This window comes from Dermacentor variabilis, chromosome 6, assembly GCF_050947875.1.
Source record: "Dermacentor variabilis isolate Ectoservices chromosome 6, ASM5094787v1, whole genome shotgun sequence".
NCBI lineage: Eukaryota > Metazoa > Arthropoda > Arachnida > Ixodida > Ixodidae > Dermacentor > Dermacentor variabilis.
This window is the reverse complement of record NC_134573.1, coordinates 178,829,794-178,857,477: the sequence shown is the minus strand read 5'-3', so window position 1 is coordinate 178,857,477 and position 27,684 is coordinate 178,829,794. Positions and strand designations below refer to the sequence as shown.

The 27,684-nt window shown below is 45.5% G+C and overlaps 1 protein-coding gene across 1 annotated transcript in view; it reads right to left on the bottom strand.

Annotated features, from left to right (window-relative positions):
• LOC142585886 (midasin) overlaps nt 1-27,684 on the bottom strand; it is a 344,435-nt gene that overhangs the window by 239,292 nt on the left and 77,459 nt on the right. The window contains exons 17-19 of the mRNA XM_075696967.1: nt 16,277-16,426; nt 7,953-8,069; nt 6,011-6,299 (exon numbers count right to left, since the gene is read on the bottom strand). Of these exons, the coding sequence (XP_075553082.1) occupies nt 6,011-6,299; nt 7,953-8,069; nt 16,277-16,426 (556 nt within the window). The remainder of the gene's footprint in view (nt 1-6,010; nt 6,300-7,952; nt 8,070-16,276; nt 16,427-27,684) is intronic.

Below are 27,684 nucleotides of genomic sequence, written 5' to 3'. Positions count from 1 at the left end.
GGCTGTGTTTTCGGTGTAGTTCAAACTGATGCCTGCTGTGAACCAGGGACTGCAGCTCAACCTCACAAGGCATTCAGCGGTGTTCTGGATGTGGCACAAAGCACCTGTTGGAAGAAATTCAGCAAATGTCTACAGGACGTAAGCATGGGACAACTACCTGCGGCTACGACCAACAGTACAATCAGTCCCCTGCCCATCGGGACTTCCCTCCCCTGGCAGAGCCATCTGTTACAATTAGCCTGGATGATAAACAATTTGTGTCATGCCGCCAAAGACACGGAGAAAGCCTAGACATTTAAAATATGCTGTATCATCCGCAACCGTTGAAAAAGCGCCTAGAAGGCTGCAATGGCAAAAAAAAAAAAAAAGAAAAAAAAAAGTTAGCCCTTTGTGCACACATTCTTTCCACCTTCCCCATGATGCGCATGATGCCCTGATGTCTGTGTAGGCTTGCCAGTGCTGTCTCCCTTCAGTGAGCGAGACAATTAAGCTTCACGTGTGCATTCTCCTTCTCAATGAGGGAAACGCCTGTGGTGTCTTTCTCTCTGCTGGGCCAGTGGCAGTTAGAAAATCCGTTGAGCTGGCTTCCATGCACCGAGTGGCAGCTGCAAGTATAGTGTACTAGATTAGGGGTAGGGGGCCATAGGAAGGCTCCGCAGTGAAGCAGTTTTCCCAGAAACACACAGGTAGCGCTGCTGCACCTTTCACCTGGGCCCTTCATGCATGCATACGCGTTGGATGCCTCCTCGCCTGGCTGGAAAAATGCGTTTCAATTCGCTCCACCGCATTCTCTAATATACAGAAGAGAGATAAAGAGGGGAAAGAAACCGAGTTGCTTTGTCTTTTCTTGCGAGGACACAAGCTCAAAAGGTTTCATTGGCATATGCGAGTCCAAGCATGTGCTGGTGGCACGATTGCCTTATCAGAACCTGCACTGACTAGAAAACATTCAGGGTACACACTGGTTTAGTTCTGCAGAGAGCGCTTTATTTACACATAAAAAATGTGCCCAAATCCATGCTGTAAAGGTGGTTGGACAGCGAAGCTGTGAATGACAACTAGAACAATTACCCTTTGCAATGTAGGTTGAAATTATTCACGTGGCAACATTCACATGAACTTTACCTAATTATTACGTTTCGACGGCCTGCGACTTGGCATTTGCCGCTACTTCGTGCACCTACAAAGAGTGAGCCTGAGAGAAGAAAAATTCACCGTGCCTCGTATGCCCGCTGCTCTTCAGTAGTCCTCATTATATGTGCATATTACGATACAAATCAGTGACTAGGCGGGTTCTTCCTGCATATGCGCAAGTGTAGTTACGTCACTACCTGCTTCATATGCAACAGTCAAGCTGACGTCGCCGCGGCAGTTTGCGCAACGCTAATATTTACTGGGAAACATATGCGGGGAGTGCTACATGCTTCGCATTGCATGTAGGCGTAGGATTGTCTTATCATCAATTATGCACATGGTTTGGAAGCTTGTTTTAAGCTTATACTTTACTGAAACGTATGCCGCTCTGTATGTTGTATATGTGATTCCAGAGAATGTATGCACTGTTCGCTTCACTTTGGTAAGTGCTTGTAGCCTCTGCCTTACAAAGGTATGAGCCATAGATGATAATAGTTTTCCGTCTATGTTACGCCACGAAGAAATCCCGGAATCCCAGGCACAGACAGGTTCGCTATAAAACAGGACGAAAAGAGTCACACAGGACCTGTTTAGCTTCTTCCATGGTGTGCAAGAGTGGTTCTGATATCAACGAACGGCAAACATATGTCCGGCAGACAACGTCGCCTTGTGTACTTCCGGAATTAATGAAGACAGTCTTTTCAATCATGACAGCGTAAGACTGACTTTTAAAAGAGGCGTGAATATAAGGAGCACAGTTGGAAAATTTATGAGCGGCCGACTGCTCTGTCGATTGAGACACATTCGATAAGCCAAACGGCATGTACTGCACATCAATTGCCGGCACATTCGTTTGAAGCTCATCAACTTGCAAGCAAGGTTTCTTAGACAAGCAAAACACTGCAGGTTCTGCTCACACCTTTTTTCTTGGAGGTCTTTCGCGTGCTGGCACCTTCGACAGGTACTTGGGAACATTCAGCAGAATGGTTGGTACTGCATCCGGTGAAAGTGAGAGCTATCCACATGGTATCTGCACTGCCTTTCCATCAATGATGTGAACATAGTCTCGAAGCAAGTATGTTTTTCTAAGTGTAGCTCGCACACAGCGTAAGTCATCTCCAGGGGCCTATCAGCACAGTGAATGTTCCGATTCCAAACACAGCGCCTTTTGTCATCGTCGGGGACACCAAACAAATTTGGCGCATTCTGCACGCCACTATACACACTTGTGAAACTGGGAGCGAACTACTGCTTCCTATGAGGTTTCGTCATGTCACCTCATCGGTCAGAGAAAAAACTGCACACGAAATAACAAATGCGCGCACAGAACACAGAACACAAATATGTGGACGAGTGCAGGCGACAGGCCAATGCGCGAGCCCGGCGGTGGCACAGCGGGTCCCAGGTGAAAGGCTCCATAGCGCCACCTCGTGGTAACAAACATTTCCCGGATTTCCTGCTTCCTGCGCGCATTGCCCGCACCTCTTCCTCGGCCCACTACCCCTACTCTAGCACCTATAGATGCAAGTGTGGAGAGGGTTTGCCCTCTATTTCTACTGAGTGAGAGCTTTCTAGACTCCCTCGCCAAAGGACTTCACCTTTCAGCCATGTCCAGTACAGGCAAGATTATGTGTCGCTCTCCATCATGGAGCCCGTAGAGCTGACCGCTACGTAACAATGTAACTGAACATCTTTGTTCATCGCTACGTCGTCGCCATGTCTTCTGCCTGGCCCCATCAGAATTTGCGAGCCACTGCAAAGGAGAAACAGCAGCACTCTCTACATCACGTTGCGCCCATTTGTAATAGTGAATATACTCCAGCCTTGCCACGTTACGGCCATGAGCTCTGTACCCCATGGGAACCCGCAGGTGAGAAGGAAGATACGAAGCTTCTAGCAGTGGCACACCCTGCCTTTAATGCAGAACTCCAGCAGTGCCTTGAAGAGGCCCTCAAGTATGCTCAGAAACGTCAAGCAGCTGCTTGGCAAGCGCAGTCCAATTACAACTGTCATCGGCAGCGAACAGCCATTAAACATGGTGACCTCGTGCTCTTAAATAGCCACACCTTGAAAGATGCTGCCAAGAGTGTGTCAGCCAAGCTGGCACCACGGCAACCTTGACCTTATTGTGTGGTCAAGTGGTTAGGCAACTATGACTTTGTCTTGAGTGACTCCACTATGAGAAATCATCGGACTATTGCCTACACAGACCAGTTGGTGCTCTACCATGAACCACAACTCTTTCTTCCTATACTGCTTCACATTTTGAGGGGGGGAGAGTTGTTATGAGAAAGTGGTGGATCGAGAGCTCTAGGTGAGGTGAGGCTTGGAGGCTGTGCGTGCGGTTGGCTGCAGTTGCCAGGGAAAGGTCTAGGTGGTGCAAGCGCAGCAGCGAGAGAGGAAGGAAGACACGGGTGGCACGCAGCGTGTTGCATATGATGTGTGCAGGTGGACAGCAAGATGACAGCATGGGGAAGAGTCGCAGAGTGTGGTAATAAAGGGAATATTTGCGACGAATGTACGGGTTTGTTGTCGTTCGTAACAACTGAAATAGATATATTCTGATTTGGCACTTGGGCAAGACGCATTGAAGCAATCTCCACTTGACTCACTTGCAGGAGACCATCCATATGCATGTCCATCCATATGCGCACGTCCATAGGGTAATGGAACTGTCTAGGTAATCAAACTGTCTATGCAAGTACACGCAAGAAAACTCTATGGTTATGTGCCTGCCAGAAAAAAAACAAAATGTATCAGAAACTCACAGTAATCCTTCACTCCGTCACCAATGAGGGGCAATCAGTTTTTGAAAGTCGAGGGCTTGAGAAAAGAAACGCTCGTATGGCAGAATTGTTAGTATATGGAGGTATCGCTGCTAATATACCAGCGCTCGCCTGTGAACAGGTGTAAAGCACCCCTGTGAGCAACAGACGAGTGAGCATCTAATGGTGACCCTTCGAGAGATTAGAAGCCAGATAGTAGACATCAGCTTTTGCGAGCGTGACAAACAGAAATAGCCCACGAGGTGAAACCAAAACTAACAGCCACATGACCACGCATGCACAGGTGCACTTGCTGGGCAACAGAGAACTGAAAAATTGGCTCAAACAAACAGACGGCATCATAAATTTACGGCATCGACCATTTAGGACTTGCTTGCGGCCCAGTATATTTACATCTTTTACCCTCAAAGGGTTAATTACAGGTAATGTTTGTTTATGCAACATTACCCAATGTTCTGGAACAGAAGGAAACAACTATGCAAACAATGTCAGCACCATAGTAAAAAATCTCATTTGAGCTAGGAACCAAATCTGGTTATCAAATATAGGTCTGTTAGGTGAGAGATGAGAATTCTATTGTGAAACCAATCCCAGAACTCTTAGAGCGGCCCTGAACCACTTTTTATCGAAGTGGAGAAAAGCATTTGCAATGAAAATAGGATATTTCATAAATACTTTGCCGCAAAAAGTACTTCAATGCATTCAGCAGAAGTGGAGTTACAGGCAATCAAACATGGCCTCTGCTATGCTCCCGTTCCTTCTTCAATGCCTTGCACTGCGAAGGATACAGTGCAGTGGGACGTGCCCACAACGCTCCGCCTTCTAAATGTCACCGTGGCGCACAGTTCAAATTTAATTTTGGATGTTAACATAGATGCCACGACTTCCGCCTTTGGTGCCTATGATGCACTAAACATAAGCCAAAAGATGTTGTCTTCTGCAAGCAGCAGTGCACTTAGCCAGTGGACTCATGGCGGCACCCCGCAGCGGCCGAGGTATCTACGCCATGTAGCTGACCGCAGCTTGATGTCAGCTACCGGCCAATAGCAGCCATCCAAGGTAATGACGAAATAGTGTGTCCGATGACGAAATAGTGCGTCTAGAAGAGAGTGAGGACAGGGCCTTCCATTGAAAACAGAGCGTTTGAGAGATAGGTGACTTCGCGATCCATTTGTGAGCTCCATGCACTGTGTACGACAGCAAAACTTGACTGAGATGTTCTCAGCAGCGTATGCTACTCGTGGACTATGTTATTTCACCAATCCCGAGGGGTGGTTCAGGGCCCCTTTAAAGCATTGCAAAAATTGCCATAGCTAGCAGTGCAATACAAATATCAAACAAATTATGTTAATTGCTGTGATGTAGCACTGATTGAGTGGTTCATGTAAACAGTATAGGGTAAATTATTGCAACTGTATTTCCTGAAATTGTTACGTTGAGCTTGTGCATTGCATGTCTGCACCTATTACTACGTAAATTTTCATTGAGATTTCTTGCCACTGTATAGTTGTCCTGTTATTTCTTCACTTACTTCACTGCTGTAATCACCCTCTTAGTGCTGACAGTATCAATAAACAAAGAAACAAATGCTGATAGCAAGTCGTGTCACACTCACTAGACGTTAATGTGACGCTACATGTTCTACAGCCAAGCATAAAGGTACCTACAGCACAAGCGCAGCCTGTTTTCACAGCTGCTATTTCAGGGATGGCTTACTTAATATTACAGTACTAAGAACAAGTCAAGGCATGATGGAACAAATGTGAGAAGTGGCTAGTCACTGTCTAAGGTAAATGTTTTGCTGATTGTTTATAAGAATCTAACGGAACCTTCTTTGAAGATAAAATAGATGAAGACACTAGCAATAGACAGCAAAAGGTTCTGCAAGAATGCCTAACACCTACAGTATGCCTTAATTCCCAGCACATTAACATTTCTGTGCACTCACTGCATAAAAATGACATTTTAATTTTACTAGAAGTAGTGACACCATCTTGATATTTTGTCTCATGCATTTTCTTTCAATTTGCACACCTAGTTCAACACTTTTTGAACAAAGACCAACAATTGACATAAGTTAAGGTTAGTACCTTCATTAGCCAAGAATTGGTCCCAGTCATAAAAGCCACCCGGGTCAGGAGTTCGGCGGTAGCGTTCAGCCCAACGGAAGAGGTCACGGAGAGTCATGTAACCATGGCGACCGGCAAAGACACCTGTTTCACGACGGCGCAGCTGAAGCTCTGTCATCACAGACACCATCTTGACACTGAGTGAGCGTGGCAAAGAGCAGCTCTTCTCTAGGATGTCTTCTAGCTCCTCTGCTGGCAACTCCTCAAAGTGCAGCTCAAGAAACCGATTGCGGAAAGCACGTGACAGCACCTACAGAACAGCATAGTCAGAGAGATTTATAAATTTAATGTCCCGTTAAACCTGTCATGGCAGCTTACTAAAAATGTCCTAACAAAAATTAATATTATACGATTTAATGTCCTGGAACCGTACAATATACTATGAAGGATGGTGTAGTGGAAGGTTTAAGATTAATTTTGACAATCTAGTGTTTTTTAATGTGCGCCCAAAGCATGGTACACAAGGATTTTTGCATTCTGTCCCGATCAGAACATGGCTGCCACAAATAGGAATCAAACCTGCAACCTCATGTTCAGCAGCAGAACATGCTATACTCTTTTTCAGTAGTCCTGTGCAGCACTGTGGAACCTACAGGCATCTTTGACCAATCTGGGGAGCAAACACATCTTAAAGATGCCCTTCCGTGCCCTGTCATCTGCTAGAAGTCAGCGCTACAACACAGGCGGCGGCATCAGCTACTAAGGTTGGAACTGCACAGCGAGATCAGCTGTTGTGATAGCAGCGGTAGACAACTCGTTCCATATTTGCATTCACACCGAAATGGTGCATGTCTTAAAGATATATTTCGAAATATAGAGAAAGATTGCAGATAGCGGAAGCAGAGGGTTCAGAAGGAGCACTTGGCCAGCGTGTCACACACGATGGTGACGCCATCTCTTGATCACTCTTGTAACATTCACTTGTAAACGGTGCACTTGCTGACATTCGGAAGTGCAGCCGTTTTCTTAATTAAGATTCGTGCACGTTTACCGCACTCCTTCCACACTGTTCCATGCACGTTTAACGCCAACTTATTGGAACCTTGGAACCAATAAGCACCTTGGAATGATACCAGACAAGCAAGTCTGCGGACAGCATTGTTGCAAAGGACAAAGCACTACCCAGGAGGGAGTCTTTTGCGGCGTTGTGGCTGTGCTGTCTACACGTGTGAATACGTGTAGACAGCAGTGTACTTTTTTGGCTGCAAATTTCAATTCAAACAAAACGAGAACTTTATTTGCAGTATCATAGAGGTTCAATAAATATGTTATTGAAGAATGAAACAAACTCAAGCAATAAAATGCCGTGCAACCTGCAGAGAAACTTCCAAGTAAACGGCTCTTGACAAGACCACTTGTCAAGCCCATTTAGTTTAACGAGCAATACATCTCTGTGGCACTATATCTCGCTGCACAAGAATCTGCGCTCGTGAATCGTGTAGCCTTGGCTCTGCTGCACAGAACTACTGAAAAGGAGTATAACTACTTGGCTCCCATGACGGGTTTCATTAAAAATTATGAGCTCCCTTGCTAAGGCAAATGCCAAGCTTACTGATTATGCATCAATGCAACTGGCAGTAGCTATATATGGGTCAGGAGATCCGAAACCAGAGCTGATATAAATGCTGTAAAAGTAACAACAATATACAGTCACTCACAGTCGACTGTCTCTATCTATACTATGAATGGATAGAGGAGTTAAAAAGTGAATCGTTATTGCACTACGACATGTACAAGAAACAGAACGCATTACTTTGGAGTCTGAAAAGTGCAGCATAATGTCAAGAGAAAGGTTCAAGATGCAATATTTGGGCAAGATTTCAACTTTCAGAAACAAGCATCAACTGCCCATGCTTAAGAAATCTACCAAGAACATGGTGAATGACATCTTTTATGTACTCACCTTCCGACCACCATAGCGGCCAGGTGGATTCTGGGTTGCAAAGAGCATAAAATGTGGGTGGGCCCGGACTACTTCTTGTGTTTCAGGCACAAACAACTCTCTGTTGTCATCCAGCACCTGCGAACAGATCAAGGTTTGCCAACCCCATGAACAACGCTTCACAGAAACAGACTCTTTAAAAAATGGTTACATGAACAATTGAAATCTAAAGCATTACACAAGCAATGTCACAATAAGCATCTGTAGTTTGAACACGCCTATTCTTTGCTTGTATTAGCATATTCAAGCCATTCAGATGTTCAAGCAGTGGGCTTCTTTGATTTTCCACTTCTGGCTATCCGCGGGTTGCCAGAGCCAGCCAGAGCGCCTTCATTTTTCTCGGATTGCTCCGCCCACCGTGCCACGCACTTCGCTGGGCGTTCGTTTTGCTCAAGCTGGACGGTTCTGGCTACCCGCGGGCTGTCAGAACCTGCCAGGACGATTTTGGTCTGGCTGCTCTCTAGAAGTTCTCTGGCAAGCAGACAACTAAAAGAGGCGATGGGCGCTCGCCGCCATCTTTGTGGGGACTTCACGGACTGCAACGCGGGCACTTGAGGACTTAAATTTACCTCGCTCAGCCAACCGTCTACGGTCATCTTCGGATTTCCTTACTTTGTGGGGATACGTGACTCTCATGCGTCCCCTGATATCTTGTTTTCCCGCATAGCTCCATCTCCTGCAGTGCGGCTTTGCCGCTTGGCCTGGAACCCGCGGCGGTCGGAGTGGTTGAAGCGCAGTACGAGAGATGGCGCGAGTGTTGCACTGCGGCAAGCTGCGGTGGGGTGACTTGGGCGCAAGGGAGAACACGCTTGCTTTTTGGCTGCGGGTCGAGGTACGACGCGGACGTCCTGCGCGTGCACCGATCTATGCTTCTGCGAGACCGTCTCACGTGGCATCCATCGAACGTGCCACCGTTCGCGTGACCATACGCGCGAACGACCAGGCGTTGGCATCTCGCTATATGCGGTCACGGTGAGTCGGACTTCTAGATTTGTCGCGTGCCCATCGGCATGTTTTATGTATTACAACTAGGCTAGCAGGCATTGATCTATGAAAGGTGCAATAAATGCCCTTGTGATTGTTTGCACTACTGTGTTGTTCCTTTGTCCCAAGAGCATGGGTGTGAGAACCCCACAACTTCTAGCGTTATCTTTTTTAGGTGCTTACACTTCGTTCCGCATTGCGAAGCCGTGTGATACGAGCAGTGGTGAACCGTTTGAAGCTTTCGTGTGTGTATGTGTCCTCTGAAGGCTTCTTTGCGGCGGTGATCAGTGCACTACGCTCTCATGCGTGCATGTTATCTGCATCATGTTCCACGCAAGTTGTAGACGCTCATTGACACATTGCGGTACATTTTGAGTTCATCTTTCTCTGGTGGTCTTCCTTTTCATATATCTGGCGTATGTATATACGCGGAATCTCGATGATCCGAATCTCACGGGGTCACGAAAAATATTCATATTAGCCGAAATTCGTATTATCGAAACAATTAAAGCTAGCTAAATTACAGAGTCTGAGGTGAACTCACTCAGGCACACGTACGTAAAAAGCATTTATTTCTTGAAGAAAAAGTCTTTAATGTCCTTCTGCCTGTTTTACTTTGTCAGGTCACTTAGCAGACTTTGTTCAAATCCATAAAAACGCGTGCACGTGTCGCTGATTTCATCCGCGGCCATAGCATGCCTCAGAACATCGAGCGCGTGCAGCGTTTCAGCCACCGGTGGTGGAACTTCGCTGTCGCCCACGTCTAACACAAAGAACGCGGACCGAAGCACAGCAGCTACTCCGTTCGATGGCACGCGGAAAAGTAGGAAAAACACAAAAGCAACAAAAGCACCACCGCTTCAAACTCTTCGCGCCCAGTCGCGGCCTCCACACTGTCCGGCACCGCGTCCGCGCCTCCGCACCAAGAGAGAAAGGGAGAAATTGCATGACTATGCACGGTCGCGTCCGTCCATGCATTGGAATCGTGCCAACTGTGGCCTCTCCTCTGCGCAGTGGCGCAACCTGCTCCACTCCTAAACAACCGGCGCGCCGCTTGGGGTGGGGGGGGGGTCGCACCGCTGTGCGTAGCAACCGTGAGGTCACACAGTAGCGGTAGAATGAGCGCGTGCGCGTCGGCCATGCGTCGGTGGTGGCCATGCGCCCCGCTGCTCCTTCGCCAGATGTCTCGTTGCAGTCGAGTGAGTGAGACGCATGGCTTTGAAGCGGCCCAGTGATTCTGCGCCAAGCGGTTCGGGGAAGCGGCAGCGGACGTCAGCTTCCCCCAACACCAAACGCCAGAAGAACAAGGAGCGAATGCGCATGTGACGACCGAACATGTCACCGGATGCGAAAGCAAGGGAGGCAGAACGGAAATGCCAACAGCGACTGATTAGATCGCCGGGTACCAAAGGCAGGGAAGCAGAATGAAAGCGGCGGCAGCGACAGGCGATATCGCCGAACACCAAAGCGAATGAATTGGAGCACAGACGTTCACCAGCGACTGGCTATGTCACCGAACAGCACAGCCAGGGAAACGGAGTGCAGACGGCAGCAGCGTCTGGCTTTCGCCAAGCACACTTTAGAATTTCCAGTGTCTTTGGTAATTTTCGTATCAACTAACACGGGTCGAAAATTGATTCATAACAACCGTTCTCTAACACGTTGCAAAGTAATGGGGCTCGGCCAAGACCACAGAAAAATTTGTATCATCCGGAAATTCGTATTAGCCGTGATCGTATCATCCAGATTCCACTGTATCTCCTTTTTCTGCAGTTAGCGAAGGCTTTGCAGCTAGCCCGTGTTCACTCTGTCTCTCCGTCGTATGCTTGGGCAGCAGCTCGAAACCGATATGTGTTCGAACTGCAGGCCGTTGATCTAAGAATGCATTGATTGAGTAATAGGCACACGTACATTAGACACACGTACATTGGCTTATTGCTCTCATGATCGCGACCAACGTTGTTTTTCGTGTGAAACGTTTCTCTGGTCACAGGCGGCGTGCATTTTCGTGCGCCAGCCGCGTCCCCAGCTCCTAAAGGTCAAAATGAGAAGCACCATGAGCCACAACAAACTTTCTGAAACCGAAGCCCAAGCAGGTCGGCACGAAATTTTATGCGTATGAGACGTACCCGATATCCTGCTTTCTCATGTCTTGTTAAGTGATGACACAACGCCAACTCATCAACGTCGCTGGTGGGGGACGTGATCGCTGCGAGCAGGGATCCTCGAGCTATCGCTTTCGAGTATACAATTACTTACGCGCGATTTCGCGTCTTGTCATCGGACGCATCCGAGGTCATCTGTTGCGTTGCGAAAGGTGAGGTTGGCCCAGTGCGCGTCTTGCGCTGAGTTGCGTGAGAGTGATCGTATCCCTGAATCCAACTATATATTTTCAAGCAGGCAACGCAGAAATGGGCCGACTACGCCAAGCGCGCATTGGCCTCGCCGGGCGCTACCATGCTGGTAGCGTGTTCACATTCGGCCAGCTGTCCCGGTGTTCGATTTTGCAAACTTTGGGCAGGTTCGGGTCATCTTGGGATCCCAGCCCACGTGACTTCCTATCAGGACTGGAACTAGCTGGCTGCCATCTGGCTGCCAGCGGGCTGCCAGAACTCCGAAAATCAAAGAGGCCCAGTGCTTTAACAAGGACAAAACAGCTTCCAAAGATGTGAGTGTTCACATAAATGTTTACAATAACTATTATATCTAGGTCCTAAATCTAGCCTGGGGCTTTTAATAATTATTTATTGTCTTATGCCACTGTCGAAATAATGGCTCAGGGCAGAGGATTCTCTCGTTTGGCACGTGACATTCGTGCCTGAAAATAAATTTAGAATATATATTTGTTGAATGTGTGAGCAGTGTAAGATTTCTGACCAGGTGGACCTGTACCACATAACATTTAAAAACGTTTTCATGTGGTCTTGAAACACACCTAAAAAAAATGTGCAAATAGCAGATATTGAGTTTGAGGCAAATTCGAATTGATTTTCGAATCGAACATTGAATAGCTGTCGTGCAGAGAAGCAGCTGCAAACACGTGTGTAAAGAACTACTGTATGTTGGAATTACAGTTAAACCTCGATATAACGAAGCAGGAAAAATTGACAATTTGCTTCGTTATATCGAAATTTCATAGTACTAAAATTCAACCTTTCATGCAAATAAGTAGAGTCGCCGATCGATTTTTCTTGCATGGAAAGGGGCCGCAAAGATTTCTGAATTACAGTCAAACTCACTTATAACAACATTCAAGTGCCACGAAAATTCCATTGTTATAACCGATAATTGTTATAACTGGGTTGCATCAAAAAATCAAAATAGGGGGATGGCAGAGCTGATGTGAGAAAATGGACGGGAGGCATGTGCCCCTCCCCACCACCTTCCTACATCCGGCTGCTCATTGTGCTCACTCGTTTAACTGCTTCCTGGGTGCTCCGAGCGTGTAACAAGCTGCGGCTGCCGGTGTTAAAGAATGGCACTGCAATAACAACTGCAAAGAGGTGTCACGGGTGGCAAGCGATATGCGAGCACCGCCAAAGCATCACTTTGGTGGCGCCAAAAGGAGCCTTTAAAAAATTGCGAGAAGGCTGCCGTGGCAGCCTGTCAGCTTGAGAAATCCAGAAGAAACGCTGAGGAGAGATCGCCACAAGCATCTCGTGACATGCTTCTCACTGGCATGCACGAGAAACACCTGTGTCCGTCAGCCATGCATACTTTACGCGAAGTTTGCCAACATCCTTCTCCAAGGCATCCAAGCACTCCACTTAGTGCAGTGGAAGGTTCCTTGCAAAAACGAAACCCCGGAGGGGCTGCAATATGAGCCTCCTGTGTGGACAACGTTGAGGCAGCCTGCCCTACCGCATCATCGCTGCCGTTGTCGCTGTCGCTATCCAATCAATGCAAGCACATTCGCGACGATCGTCTCATCCATTAGAAGCAGTCAGTCTTCAAATCTATAGCCGTGCGCTTTCTTTTCACCGGCAACGTCGTGCATTGCTGATGATCAGCGGGCGGATCAGCCATCTTCCGTTTCAGCAGCGACTCAAGCGAAGTTGAGAAACCGCGTGGCCAGGAATGACTTCGACACAACCAACAAAAACGAACGCGAGCAATTAAGCTATTCGCAGAACTGCACTGAATGAGGAGCCAGCGAGCAACATGCGAGCAATCTGTCTAGTCTGCTTCCGGCGCAGTTGGCGCAGTCCATTTGTGTTTCGGAGGGAGGGGCGGCGTAAAGCTATGGGCACAGCCCATTCGTGTTCAATGGGAGATTCGTGTTCAATGGGAGATTCGTGTTCAATGGGAGATTCGTGTTCAAGGGCAATGGGAGAGAGCCGCGCAGCAGCTGATGGAGGAGCGGCCCATCGTGCAACAGCTCGAATTTCTCATTTTCTTTTTTTTCGTTTAAAGGATTCCGCACTTCACTACCTTTCGGCTGAAACACCCAGTAGCCAGACTTCATCGTTATAACCGCTAATGTGGCATCGGGGCATTGTAGTAAGCGGGTTATTTCACCATGGAAAACATACAAAAGTCGACGGTGCAGCAGCTTCTCATTGTTATAACCGATATATTGTTAAAACCGGTATCGTTATAAGAGGGTTCGACGGTATCGGGCAATTGAACAAAGCAATGTTGAATGAGAAAACAATTCGTTTTGATGAATTTGAGAGTCGGCGAAGAATGATACGTTTTCATGCCACGTCAACGTTAACTTCCCATAGGCGGTACGAATTAAGTGAAGCCAGCCACACTTTCGTGTGCATTCTGCCCCAGCAGCAGTGAAGCCACCATCTTTTTTCGAACAATCGCACACTTTCACTCACCCCTAAAGCACAAAGTGTGCAAGGGCAAGGCGCTTTAGGATCTTATTGCACTTGGACTTTATACGGAATGTGATACAGCTTTACTTCCGCGGTCGCTCTTGTCGCACCAGAGACGATTTGAAAGGCGTGTTTGCATGCAGCCACTTGTAAATCAATCATTTGACCACCTGCGTCCTCAGAAGTTGCCATTTATTGTCTCGGCATTCTTTTGCTGTGGGAGCGAAATTTCGTTATATTGAAATCGCACACAGACACACTTTTTTATATTGAGGTTCTAATTACATGGTGTTCTATGGACAAGAGGTTATGAAAAGTTAGATATTTTGTTATACCGATAATTTCGTTATATTGAAATTAATTATATCAGTCTAAATGTAATTGTTTTTTGGAAGGATGAGGCCAAAATTTAATGCACTGGAACTTGTTAACTAGATGTTAAAGATACAAGAAGGTTAATGAGCAGCAAACCATAAAGCAACTGCCTAAGTGAAAGCATGTAGGAGGTTAACAAGAAGAACACATAAGAAAAAGAATGCAGAAATTAAAAAGCTAGACTACTGCAATGACACGAGGAAGCTTCAACAGAACGTAGTGCCGTACCAATGCTTTTATTCTGATTAGACATCTCAGTGACACTAATTAAGACAGCTCAGACTTCGTACTGTGATTGGAGACTGTGTATATATGTGGGTACAGTCCAAGATGCAGAAGAACGTCAAAACAAACTGCTGATTTATATAGCAGCACTTACCCAATTCTAACACACCCCCAAATCAAATGCGTGCACAATTTCTATGTGTTCTAAGTCATAAACTAAAGTAAAAATTACATTAAAGCTTTTAAACAAAGTAAACAGGCAACGCGCACAAGAATATTTAGCAGAGAGGATAATTGGACAATGGTGGCTGGTTTCCTAGAGTTAGCTTCGCCACATGATTTTAGCTAGCTTTGCCGCAATACACCCGCGTTAGGAGGAAAAACACACAAACGGTGCAAAAGCACTTTTGGTTCAGGTTTCTTGTCCGTGTGCAACGCACAGACAGTTTTTAGCCCAATATTAGTTTAAAACAGGCACACAATCTAATCGGGTAAATACCCTAATCAAAAATTGTGATCTACGTTTATTGCTCAAAAATTTTCCTAGGAAGGGCTAAAAACAGGTGTTTGCGACGAGAGATGACATGTGCTCAAAGCATTCACAATCCCCTAAGTTTCGCCAAGACAGACGCTGCCACTAAACAGGTCGCTATTGGGGATACCATAGGTGTCAGGCACATGCACGCTGACTGGTCAACATTTTATATTTTTGTCTCTTGCATGACACACATACAATTAGTTTATAATATCAACATTCACACTGATTTACTTGACAGGCTTTTCCACTAAAAGACTGACAACCAATTAACAATGTGCCTTTTTTTTTTAGTGCAATGGAAAGCTTACTGGTCAGACGGTCTAATCATGAAGTGTTAATGCAGAAAACGCCGTGGAAAATTTTTTTTTCCGAATTTTTCTATCTGCAGTGAGGAGGCAGTCGTTCACTGGAAGCATGCTGAAAACAGTGATAGGTGAGCGTTATAGCTATTATATGCCGTCATTAGTGAGAGCCAGATGACAGGTGTGGCCATAGTTGTAAAAAAGCATTATTTTGCTTATCAAGTTGATAGTCGTGTGATTCATGCTTTCCAAAGTGTTAAAGTACTTCTGCGGCAATAGCTACATGTTTTCGTGGTTTCCTGTCCAACTGCTTTGGTACATATTTAACGAGTCAAAATTAAAACTAATAGGATCGAGAACGAAATGACGCTTTTACATGTGATATGCAATTCAGCATGTTGCCGTAGCCATGCATGTGCTTTTGATTTCCAAAGCATAGAACAAAGCATGAGTGTCTAATAAACACCAACTGCAATATTAGGCAATAATTATGCTGTACTTAATAACAGTCGACTTACCTACAGCAATACCATAGAATATATCCGAAGTACAAAGATTCCACCGCCAGGCCTCGCCACTTACTGGTTTTTGAGACTTTCCTTGCCAATTTAAAATTATAATTCCTACTTAAATCGTAAACAGCATGCTGGATTCTATCACTATGAATCATGGTCCTTTCATTTTCATAAATGTTTCACAACATATTCTGGTCAGTTGTCAGTCCCTTTAAGTTGCAAAATCTCCAGTTTGTTTATTCGATTATAAAGTGCTCAAATCAAAAGTGCTCCATAGATGGCATTTTGCAACTTCGAATGTATAACCATAATTTACAATGCAGCTCGGTGACGGGCACTTCAACACTTGCCAAGTTCGTTAACAATGTAAGCACAAGTGTTGAATACTGCAGGGAGCACATGCAAGCCAGTTCATCTCTCAACATGGTAAACAAACATTTTGCATAAGCACACAATTATGCAATGTCAAAGGCCTTCAATAACTAGGGGCTAGGGGGAAAGATTCCCACCATGCACTAACCCTGTTCAGAGCCTCAAGAATTTCTGAGCATGCAAGGTTCAGCTCATCCAGGATGATCCAATGGCCCTGGCGCATGGCCTCTACAAGTATGCCATCCCTGTAGATCAGCCGGCCTGTGCCAGCTTCAGCTCCATAGCTGCCAAGATACTCCTGCAAAAAGAAAGCAAGATAAGCAATCTTCAAATTGTGGCACAAGTTTTTTACCCTTAACGGAAGCAGCTTCTCCACCTCAACATGTCCCAAAATACAACAGCCAAGAACATAAATTTTTACAAGAGAGTTGCATGTAATGTACTATACTAATGGAATGAAACGCAAATGGGAAATTTTGAAGCAGAACAGCCCACAAGCACAATTACTCAATGTCATGGTACTATGCATCTGGTCACTAAACAGTGGCATAAACTCTGATCTAAACATAAGAGTCAAAACTGCACCAACGTAACACAAACTGTGGGGATAAAAGTAGAATATTAGTTAAGCTTAAATTGATGTGTTTTATTCCATGAGACTAGTACATTGTGAATGCTCAATCCCAACCCCAAAGAAAGGTATCCAGTCTACAGTTCCAAACATTTACCCCATTTATATCAGAAACATCATTTTAAAATTCATGTAATATTTAAATTATTTGCACATTACAAAAGTTTTAGTATCTGTGTTACCTTCATCCTACTCTACACGATTTTCAAAGATATTTCTCTAGTGACACTTAAAGGGGCCCTCACTAGATTTGGGCTTTACAAACAGACAAGTATGGTGTGTAGATCACACACTGACAATCGTGTCAGCGAAGTATGAAACTACTGTAAGGCATGGAAACAGCTGAAATATGAAATAAAAGCCTATGCACCTTTTCCTCACAAGGCAGTCCCACTGACTGCCAGAGAATCAAGCTCACACCCCTCAACACCTCTACTTCAGACACATAGCCTGAGATGTCACCAATCATGATATGTGACTTCAGTAAATTATCCAATGTAGAACACACAATACAACTACAGCAACTATGCCATGCAACAAAAAAGGAAGAGAAGAAAAAATAAAGAAGGGAGGGCTTGTGACACAAATGTGACTTCATCCCTCAGCATCAGTATGGGAAAAAGCAGGGGAGGATTGTCGCTTGCGGCTGCTAGTTAAGGCAAAGGGAGAGAGTGCCCATGTTGTCAGTGAAGCTTGCCTCCTGGCAGCATGACAATATGTCATTTCAATTTCTTCTAACTCCTCCAATAACAAACCACTTTAAAAATTCTTCTGGTAAAGTGCTCCTTAGATGAAGCTTAGCAACTTTCAATATAAACCAAAATTTACAATGAAGCTTGGTGAGGAGCACTTTAATGCTTGCCCAGTTTGTTAAAAATGTAACTAGGAGTACTGTTGTAGCAGGGTGCACATGCAAGCTAGTTCATGGTGCCAAAAGAAGGGAAGCACAGTCGAGGACGGCAGAAAACTAGCTGGAGTGATGAAATGAGGAAATTCGCAAGCACAAGTTGGAATCGGTTGGTGCAGGACAGGAATAATTGGAGATTGCAGGGACAGGTCTTCGTCCTGCAGTGGACATAAAATAGGCTGCTGCTGATGATGACGACAGTTTACTGCAATGACCACAATACTTATGCTTGTCAACATGCAAGAGTGGCAGTTCGAGTAGGATGCAGTGACAAAAAAAAAAAAAGGAAGTACAGCAGATTACATTTAGTTTGACTGCAGTTATTTCGATATTTAGGTGAATTCTGAAGGTCCCAGCCGGTGTCCATACGTTCCTAAGGGTCCAATCTTTTATTATTTTAATCCTAAAATTGACCTTTGCCGAGTCATTCGAACTTGACCAGCCAGCATGCACATGCCTGACCCATATGGTGACCCCACTAATGGACCTTTTACTGGAAGCATCTGTCTCGACAGAGCTTAAGGGACAGTGACTGTGTTCAACACATGTAAAAAAAACCAGCCGTCGAAAACCCCTATTTCTAGCCTGCCATAGGGAAGATTTTCAAGCAATAACGGTTGCTCACAACGTCCGATTATGGTATTTAGCCGACTGTAACCTACGTTTTCTTTTTTTTAATACTAAAAAATTTCAGTCACATACCCACACTAGCATGCTTTGCCGCATCATGAGGCAGTACTGCCGCAAAGCTCAATTTGAAAACCATACGGCGAAGCTTACTTTAGGGGACCAACTGCCACTGTGCAACACTTATTAGACAATAGACCCCCCCCCTTTTTTTTTTGCTAGAAAATTGGATGAGCGTTAGGTTTCTACTTTGTTTAGGTGCTTTAATCGCATTTCTACGCTAGTTTTCTGCTTCGGACACACAGAAATTTGGTGCGCTTTTGATTCGGAGGCATGTTGGAATTTGAAAAATATTGCCAAATGAATAAGCAGTGTGATTTACCATTTTTCCTACTTGTTTAATTCGACCCACCGAACAATTTGATCCATTTCATTGGCCCCATCAGGGTCGAATTAATGGAAATTGATTGTATTTACGATGTAAAATTGACAATGTTTATCGATTGCACAAGCAGCACATCATGTATGATACTGCAGCAAATAAAGTGAGTACAGTCAAACTCACTTATAACAATACTGAATTTAAAGCAATGAGTAGCTGCCGCAATGTGAATTTTTGTGTGTTCTATGATAAAATAAACTGCTTACTACTACAATAATCACATGCTGCACCATTCTCTATAACAAATCTGGCTACTGGGTGTCTGCACCAAAGCAATCTATTGTCCTTGAAAAAAAAAAAATTAAAGCCTCCGCAGTGTGGTACCGCGTGCCTGTGGCACACCTGCCTGTGTGCAACGCCCACAGTGCAAATTTTGTGTTCTTTTTCCTTTTGGCTCAGACACTCCCTGGCCAGATTTAATTGTTATAGCCATGCATCGCACTTGACACTACCACAAGCATGCTTTTGCGGACCCATATTATAGAACCATTGATGTAGTATCAATCTTAGAATACAGCAAATATATTTTAAACGTCATCGGTTTTGTGGACATTTGTGATTTTGAGAAATAAGCTCAGTGCATGCAAAAGCAGGTGTGGCATGTGGCACTCAAAAAAGGATACGATTAAGAAATAAGTAAAGGCCCAATATAATGACTTCTCATCCAACCTTCTACTACTGTTAGAAGAGATCTCAAATTTGCACACATTTGTAGACCCAAATATACACGCAGAACCTTCTAATATTCTTCTCCATCGTCGGAACAACATCGCTATACACAGGCACTGCAGAATTTATTTATTCGTACTTGGACGTTCCTGATCCGTGAAGCTCCTTATTCCCTAATTAAGTTTTAAATAACACTCATTATGCTTATGACCAACTACAGCAGAACAACGTTCATATGTTCTTGGAAAAAAAGCATGAGAAAAACGTACTAACCAACTTACTGTAGTTGACATCTATGTAATGTGAAGCACTGTATGAATCGTTGCACACAACGCATGAGACATGCATCAAGCTTGTGAGGCTTTGGGGGCCCGAGGCACATTTTGTTGTTTTCCTATTGCGTGGTGCTTTGGTGTCTTAAACTGCAGCATAGTGTTTTAAAGAAAAACAAAATTGAGCTTTATCTTGTAGGCCAGTACAATACAGTAAAGCTCATGGTTAGGTTACAGTAAAGTACAGTAATGTTTATCTCATAGGCCAGTAGACCTTAGGAAATGGAGCAGCATAGGCATGCCCTTCAGTACAAAGTTCCCTTGGGGGTGCTGGCCTGCTGTTCCAATTAAGGACAACTGCCCAATATATCACACACTGCATATCACTTGCCTTTCCACACTACAGCTTGTCTCATAACCATGAATATGGGTTGTACATACAGTAATGGTGCAAAACTATTGGTAAATTGACTATCGATAGTATTCGTGCATCACTGTGTACCGATAGTAGTACTATTGATAGCACTGCAATAGTTTGCTATTGACAGTGTGATATTACCAAAAATGTTATAATAGCTGGCCCATTGGTAACATTATGTTCTTGCAATAGAGAACAAGGAGAATTCGCCAAGTTTATGCTGCAATGTTTACATGCAGTGCTCAATTCTGATTTTGCATTATCGCTAGTGCATTATCCATAGTACAGTCGAACCTCGATATATTGAACAGCACAGTGATCACAAAATAGGTCGACATAGCCAGAATTCGATATATAAAATCACGTAAAAGACGCGTCAAAAACTTCTGCAAATCAATCAATGAATCAAGGGTGCGATGGGGATCATTGTTCGGAGCGTGCAGTCGATTTTGCGGCATGCAATTAGCCTAGGCCATGCCGAATTAGCCTAGGTCGCGTCAACTTCATCCGCCACACGAAGTCGGTGCGACCTATGGCAATCGAGCGCGCTCCAAACAATGATCCCCGATCACACCCTAATCGTGGCGCAGTAAGTACTCACTTGGAGCTTCACACAAAGTATTTATTTAATTGGCTGAAACTACTGCAGCAGTGTAGCCTGCTTCTTATTGGCAGCTGCGTGCTTAAATACGAAGTCCTCAATATAGTCTAAATGATCCACAAGCGATAGGCCAGTGCCTTCTATTGCGCTGCAGTAGCAGCCTAGAAGGGCCAAAGCAACTATAGCCCCAGTTGAAGTTGGGAGCGGGCCAACATCAGCGCTTGCGAGATCAACCTCGGCAGCGTCTTCGTTTGGTTGATACTTCTGCTGCGATCTCCACGTCCATCAATCAAAGCATCTTGAAACACTGTCAATAACATAGTATTAAGTGGCGTCTGCCAAGGCATGTATGATTGAGCCCAGTGAGCGTGCGTTGTCGCGTGTCTTTGTGGATGCAAACTAGAGTGTACTAATGCAAACCGCCAGTTCTCACGAGGCGCGGCAGGCACAGAGCGTGGCACCAACATGGAGTCAGTGCCGCAAATGCAGTGCGTCGTTGACTTTGTCGAACTAGCCAAGCCACAACGCGTGTGTACGCCACTATGCTCAAATGGCGCCCTCGGCGCGATCGATGTGTGCAGATGTAGTGCACAGAGTCGGGAACGCCCATCACGCCACCGCTATCTTTGAGGGTGTTGTGGGAAAGCTCACCGCCTGTTAACAGAATGCATGTGGTCTCAGCGTGGCGGAGTTTGATATAGCCATTTTACGTCCAGCCCCATTCGAAATAAAAAATTAAAAATGCATGCGATTTTCCAGGTGATATAGAAAGTGTTCAGGCAATCCAACAATGTCAAGTCTGGTTAGAGGTTGGCATCCATGAAGAAGAACAGCAGGTGCAACACCAGTAGTCGCATGAGGTGCACAGCGATATTGTTACGGAAGAATGAAAGAAGAGATAGGAAGAAGAAGAAGATAGGAGACACTGGCTGCTGCATGCTGTTGGTGGTCAGCCATATTATCTAATCTGACTCGTTTTGTATATATATTGCAAATACCATATTTACTCGAATCTAGGCTGACCCCGATTCTAAGCCGACCCCCTAAAATCTCAAGCCAAAAAAAATATATATATATATTACCGCGAATGTAGGCCGAACAAAAAAAGCGAGGACAGGGTTCACAAAATGCAAACGGCATTTATTGAATCTGAACATGCAGAGCTCATTCAATGTCGTCGTCACTGTTACACTCGTCGCTGTGTTCCTTATCACTGTCACCTTCAAACAGTGCACTATCTTCAATACCGTCAAGCGCATTAGATACGCTGCACTTTTTAAAGGCACGCACCATCAAAGTACGTGGGATGTCGTCTCACGCTGCAGCTACCCAACCCGCCAGCTGCTATAGCGATGCAGGTTTGATGTGGCCTGTTGCCGTTAGCATGTGGTCTTCGTCAGTCAATCAGTCCATGTAATATTTCAGCAGACGATCCTTGAAAGGTTTGTTGATGCAGACATCAAGTGGCTGAAACTGGCCCATCATGCCACCCGGTAGGACAGCGAGGTCCATGTTTGCTTGGGCGAGCGCAGCCTTCACATTGTTGGTCAAGTGCCCACGGTAAGAGTCGACGACAAGGAGCCAGTTCTTTGTCAAAAGGGCTCCTGGAAACCGATCAACGGAGTGCCGCCATTTTGGTCTCGTTTGAAAGCATGTCTTTCCCGCTCCTTTCCCGTCGAAAACGAGCATCTTGGTTGCTTCAGGAGGGAGCAACCAGGCAAGAACAAGAGAGACAGAGAGACAATCCCGCCATCCTGTTGGTACGCGACCATAAAGTGACTAAATAACACCTTCTGATTGGAGCGCTGGAACGCTGCACGTTGGCGACACCATTTTGCCTAAACCATCGCTCAGCATGGACGTAATCAGTCGAAATGCCGAACCGTGCACGGCAATTCCATACAGTGCATGAATTCTGGAAGCGTAGAAGAAAGCGCGCGGTGCAGCGAAAAGATTCATCGGAACTACCAGTGATGTCTGACGACCTTGTCGGACAGGTAGACTTGCAGACGCCGCGGAACAGCGGAACAACTGAGGAGTTGGGTGCAACACAACGGGAAGAGGCGATCGTGATGGCTGACGGCGTTGGCGCTCGGCCTGTGCTACAGAAAATGTTGGTGCCGCTTGCTATGTCGACGGCAGACAGTGACCATACAGCAGACACCCCATGATAAACTGTTTACTGAAAGTTGCTGGTTGCCGAGTGTGCCGTGGAGCGGTGACTATCGAGCGGGACTCGCGGTAGTATGGCATTGCCGTGAAGCCGAAAGTTCTGTGCAGCAACTGCGGCAAAATTGACACGAAATGGAGCTCGCAACGAATTGGTGGCACTGCCAACTGCAATCCTTTAGAGATTAACGTTCTTGCGGCGCGTGCTGTATAGAGCACGGGAAACAGGCAGACGGTGCTTTTAACGATATTTTTGCCGCTGTCGGAGTTTTGCACAGAGGCCTTCACAACAAGACCTATCAGCACTATCTGAAATCAAAGCTAAATCCAGCTGCAACAAGTGCCTGCACTGAGAATATGGCTAAGTGTACCACTTCAGGGAAGAATGCATACCGAAGCCTGAATTTTGGAAATGCAGGTAATATTGCAGTTTCTTTTGATGGCACTTGGCACACTTGGGAACATTCATCTCACATTCGAGTGGCCACAATTATAGAGCTTTTTTTCAGGTTATGTTTTGTACTATGTTGTCCTTTCAAATTTCTGCCTTGGCTGTGAGCTTGGCCCTAAACCTCAGCACTTATGCCAAGTCGCAGCACTTATGCCAAAAGAGAATGTCTTCCAAGGCAGGTCAGATGGAGGTGGAGGCAGCACTAATTTTATTTCAGCGCTCACTTTCCCTTCTTTGCCTGAGGTACACAACCATGCTCTCCCATGGCGAAAGCAGATCATACAGTGCCATTGATGAAGCAAAAGTCTATGGCTTCGTACCCGTGGAAAAGGAAGACTGCGCAAACCACGTGCAGAAACGCATGGGAACGGCGCTGCGGAATCTTGTGCAGAAGCAGAAAGGGGAAAATGGTGAGCGAACCAGTGGTAAGGGCCGCCTGACAAGGAGACCTCATAAATAAGATGACAAGCTATTATGGTTGGGCATTCAAATCACACTCAGGAAATGTGGATGAGATGCACACAGCAGTATGGGCTACATATTACCACGTAACCTCAACTGATGAGAAGCCCAACCATAGCTTTTGTCCCCATGGCCCTTATTCACGGTGCAAATATAATGCAGCCATTGCAAAAAATGAGCCCCCCATCCCCCCATAAAGCAGATACAATCTGCCATATGCTGTAAGCAATGCACTGTGGCCAGTGTACGAGCGCCTCTCTGATAAGAAGCTCTTGCAGAGGTACCAGAGAGTGAAGACACAAAATGCCAATGAATCGCTGCATTCGATCATTTGGAGCCTGGTGCCAAAAGAAAAGAATGCATCACTGTCTGCTGTTGAGGCTGCCGTGGCAGAAGCTGTTATGCGGTTCAACCTCAGAAGCCACCAGTCTAGCTCGCACATACTCAGTGGGCTGCACGTGCAACAAACTTGCACAGGCAGTAGGCGAGCAGCCGAGAAAGACAGCTGCCATGGGGTCAACGCAGACAGAAAGCGCGCATCGATGGGCAGCATTCCAGGAAGCCATCAAGAAGAGACGCAAAGAAAAGCATGGTTCCGACTATTCTCCAGTAGCGTTCTGTTTCATTGTAGTGGTTAATTCCATGATTTTGTCACATAAAAAGGATTTTTCACATTGCTAAAAGTTTTTTACATTTTTCTCAGATCATGATTTTCGTACACCCGAAGATTTGGGATGTGCACTGTGTCTTTGCTAGTTCTTCGATTTGCATGATTATTTTTTTTTCCTGAATGCTAAGCAGTCAGAGAGTGCAAGAAAACTATAATACAGTATGCTAGTGCAATGCAACTTTTTCAAATCTTGCAAGAATTAACAACATAAAATTGTGTTCCAAAGTTGCTAATTCAAATTTTGATAACTTTGGCTAATATGTAGATAGAAATACGAAAATGTGCACTCTTCAAACATTCAAAAACATACCTAGTTAATTTTAGGTCTCTCAGTACAATAAATTTCTTGCAAGTCACATCCCAAATTTATAATACTAAATTTAGATTGCATAACTTTTTTTTCATTAAACATTGAAAAAAACTGATTACATATTTGCAATCAGCTCACTAAACTGAATGTAAGCCGAAAGTTTCAAATCTCCAGAGTTAAAAACAATAAAGTTCTGCTCATGCACCAGGTCCCCCTTGCAGCGAAATAGTCTGTCGTGCATTATAAACGTCGTAAGATCACGACTCTCTGGGCTTAGTCGTAACTGATGGTAAGCAGAAGCTAAATCTAGCTTGGAGAATCGCTGTGCACCAGCCAAGCTGTTCAAAAGTTCCTTAGTTTGTGGCAGGGGAAAACTGTCCACTACTATAGCTTTGTTTGGCTCTTGTAGGTCTACGCACATTCGAATCGAGGCATCCTTTTTTCTAGCTACGACAATTGGTAGAAACCACTGTGAACAATCGACGCACTCAATGATGTCCTGAGCTTCTAAGTTTTGTACTTCTGCTAAGACTTGCTCACGAATGACGAGTGGTAGTCGTCTCAGTTTGCTGGCCACTGGTTGAACGGACGCGCGAACTCTGACCTTGTGAGTGAAACCTTTGGCAGTTCCTAGCTGCTTTTCAAACAAGTGTTCGAACTCGGAACATAATTCAGGAGGTAGCACAGGAGCTTCTTGTGTCATCAGCAGACACCTGAGCGGCGACCCTTGAATCTTCATATCCAGAGCCACGATACCATCTAAACCAAGAATGGCTGTTCCTCCAGACACAATGTACAGAAGAAAAGAAGTGCATCCACCATGAAATGAAACTGTAGCAATGAAACATTCTTTTATAGGAATTACTGACTTAGAATGATCGAGGAGCTGGACGGACATTGATCTCAGAGGAAATACAGAAGCAAAATGACGCCGGTAAAGTTCTTAGGCTAGGAATGAAACCAATGACCCAGTGTCAATCAGGAACGACACAGAAATTCCTTCAATTTCCAACACTGCATAAATTAGCTTCTTATGGCTCAAGATGTGACAAACACTTATGTGATCATCCGTGTCAGCTGTATCTGTGTCGTTTTCCGCAACATGCTGAATTTTTTTTTTTTTTTTAGACTTTCGGAGAGACTTGCACACCTTTTTCAAATGGCCAGTCTTTTCACATCTGCAACACTTATGTGTCTTAGCTTTGCAGTGAGGGCTATTTGCCAGATGTTCCAAAGAACTACAACAATAACATTCTTGCTCTTTCAAAGCTCGGCAACCTTCAGTTGGCATCTTATAGCATGTGCATGTGCCACAGTGCTTTTCTCTCGTATTTGAAGTATTTGTGTCTTTAACATGATCCCTTGTGCTTCACGTCGTGCAAGTTCTCTTGCTTCTCTAGTCACTTGATCATGCTGTCTCGCAATGGTAAGGGCCCGAGAAAGCCTAAGAGACTCTTCCAGCAGAAGACATTCACGCAAGTATTCGCTAGTAGTTTTTTCTATGAGCTGGTCGCGTATCACGTCGTCCGCCAAGTCACCAAAATTGCATGCTCCTACAAGACCTTGGAGTGCGGCGACGTAATTGACCGCAGTCTCACCTGGGGCTTGTGCACGGCGCGCAGCGGTGACGCACGGTTGTGACATTGACAAGACTCTTGTAGTGACCTTCACGCGTTGCAATAGCATGATCGAACTCATCTCATCAACATCCCTCCGGTGGTGCTCAAAGCCAAAAAGCCCGGGTCGTCCTCCAACGCGAGGGTCTGGAATATACGTTGTCTTTCCAAGCCCAAACAGTTGAGCAGAATCACCTTCCAACACATGGCAGGTAGGTCAGAGGCGCCCGATGCCACCATGTAGTTCTTGAGCACTTGAAACCATTGCTCCCAGGGATGACCGGGTGCCCAGGTGACGACAGGAATGGGGGTGGTGGTTATAGCCCCGGAATACTCATCACAGAGTATTATGATATGTAGCAATCGATGGCACAGATGAAGGGCAAGCCGATAGCATATGGGTTGCTAAACCCTCATCGCCAATTACGTTATATTGTGCATAGTACTCAGTACGATATCAATGAAGACATTACTCAGTCCCTCCCTATTTATTACATCCTCTCTTTCTTCTTTTTAGGCGGCTCCAAGCATGCGCCTTCTAATGGCGCTGCAGTAGGCAGTGACGACGCCTTATAAAACAACTCCTCCTCGGTGCCGCACTCTGCAACTGCCGCACCTCGCGAGGAATGGCGGTTTGCATCCACAAAGACGCGCAACAGCGTGTGTTCACTGCACTCACTAATAGATGCCTTGGCAGACACCACTTCATAATTTGTTACTGACGTGTTTCAAAATGCTTCGTTTCACGGATGTGGAGATCGCAGCGGAAGTAGCGGCCAAACAAAGACACTGCTGAGGTTGATCCCGCAAGGGCTGATGTTGCCCGGCGCCCGACTTCAACTGTGGCAGTAGCTGCTTTGGCCCTTCTACGCCGCAACTGCGACGCAATAGAAGGCACCGGCCTATCGTTTGTGGATCATTTAGACTATGTTAACCCTTCGAGGGTCAATGACGTAAATATACGGTGCCGTGAACGAACTCCAAAATGGTCGATTCCGTATATATACGGCGCCGTCTGTGTATTTAAAAAGCGTGCCAATTTCCTAACTTTTTCTTTTCTGTCATGTGCTTCCAATATGTGGGAATACAGGGAATTTTTTTCGCGCGCCTCCCTCACTAGGTTCTCATTGCATGGTTTGTTCTAGCACTAGTTCGCACCCGCGCATCTATATAGTACCGCTCGCACATTAGCGAGCGGCGGCTTGGGTTTTGTTCCGCGGGCGGTTTTGGCGTCTCGCACTTGCAAAACTGATGGCTATCTCGTTACTAATCGCTCAAAGGGCGACCACTTGTTTCTCGCTCATTTAGTGC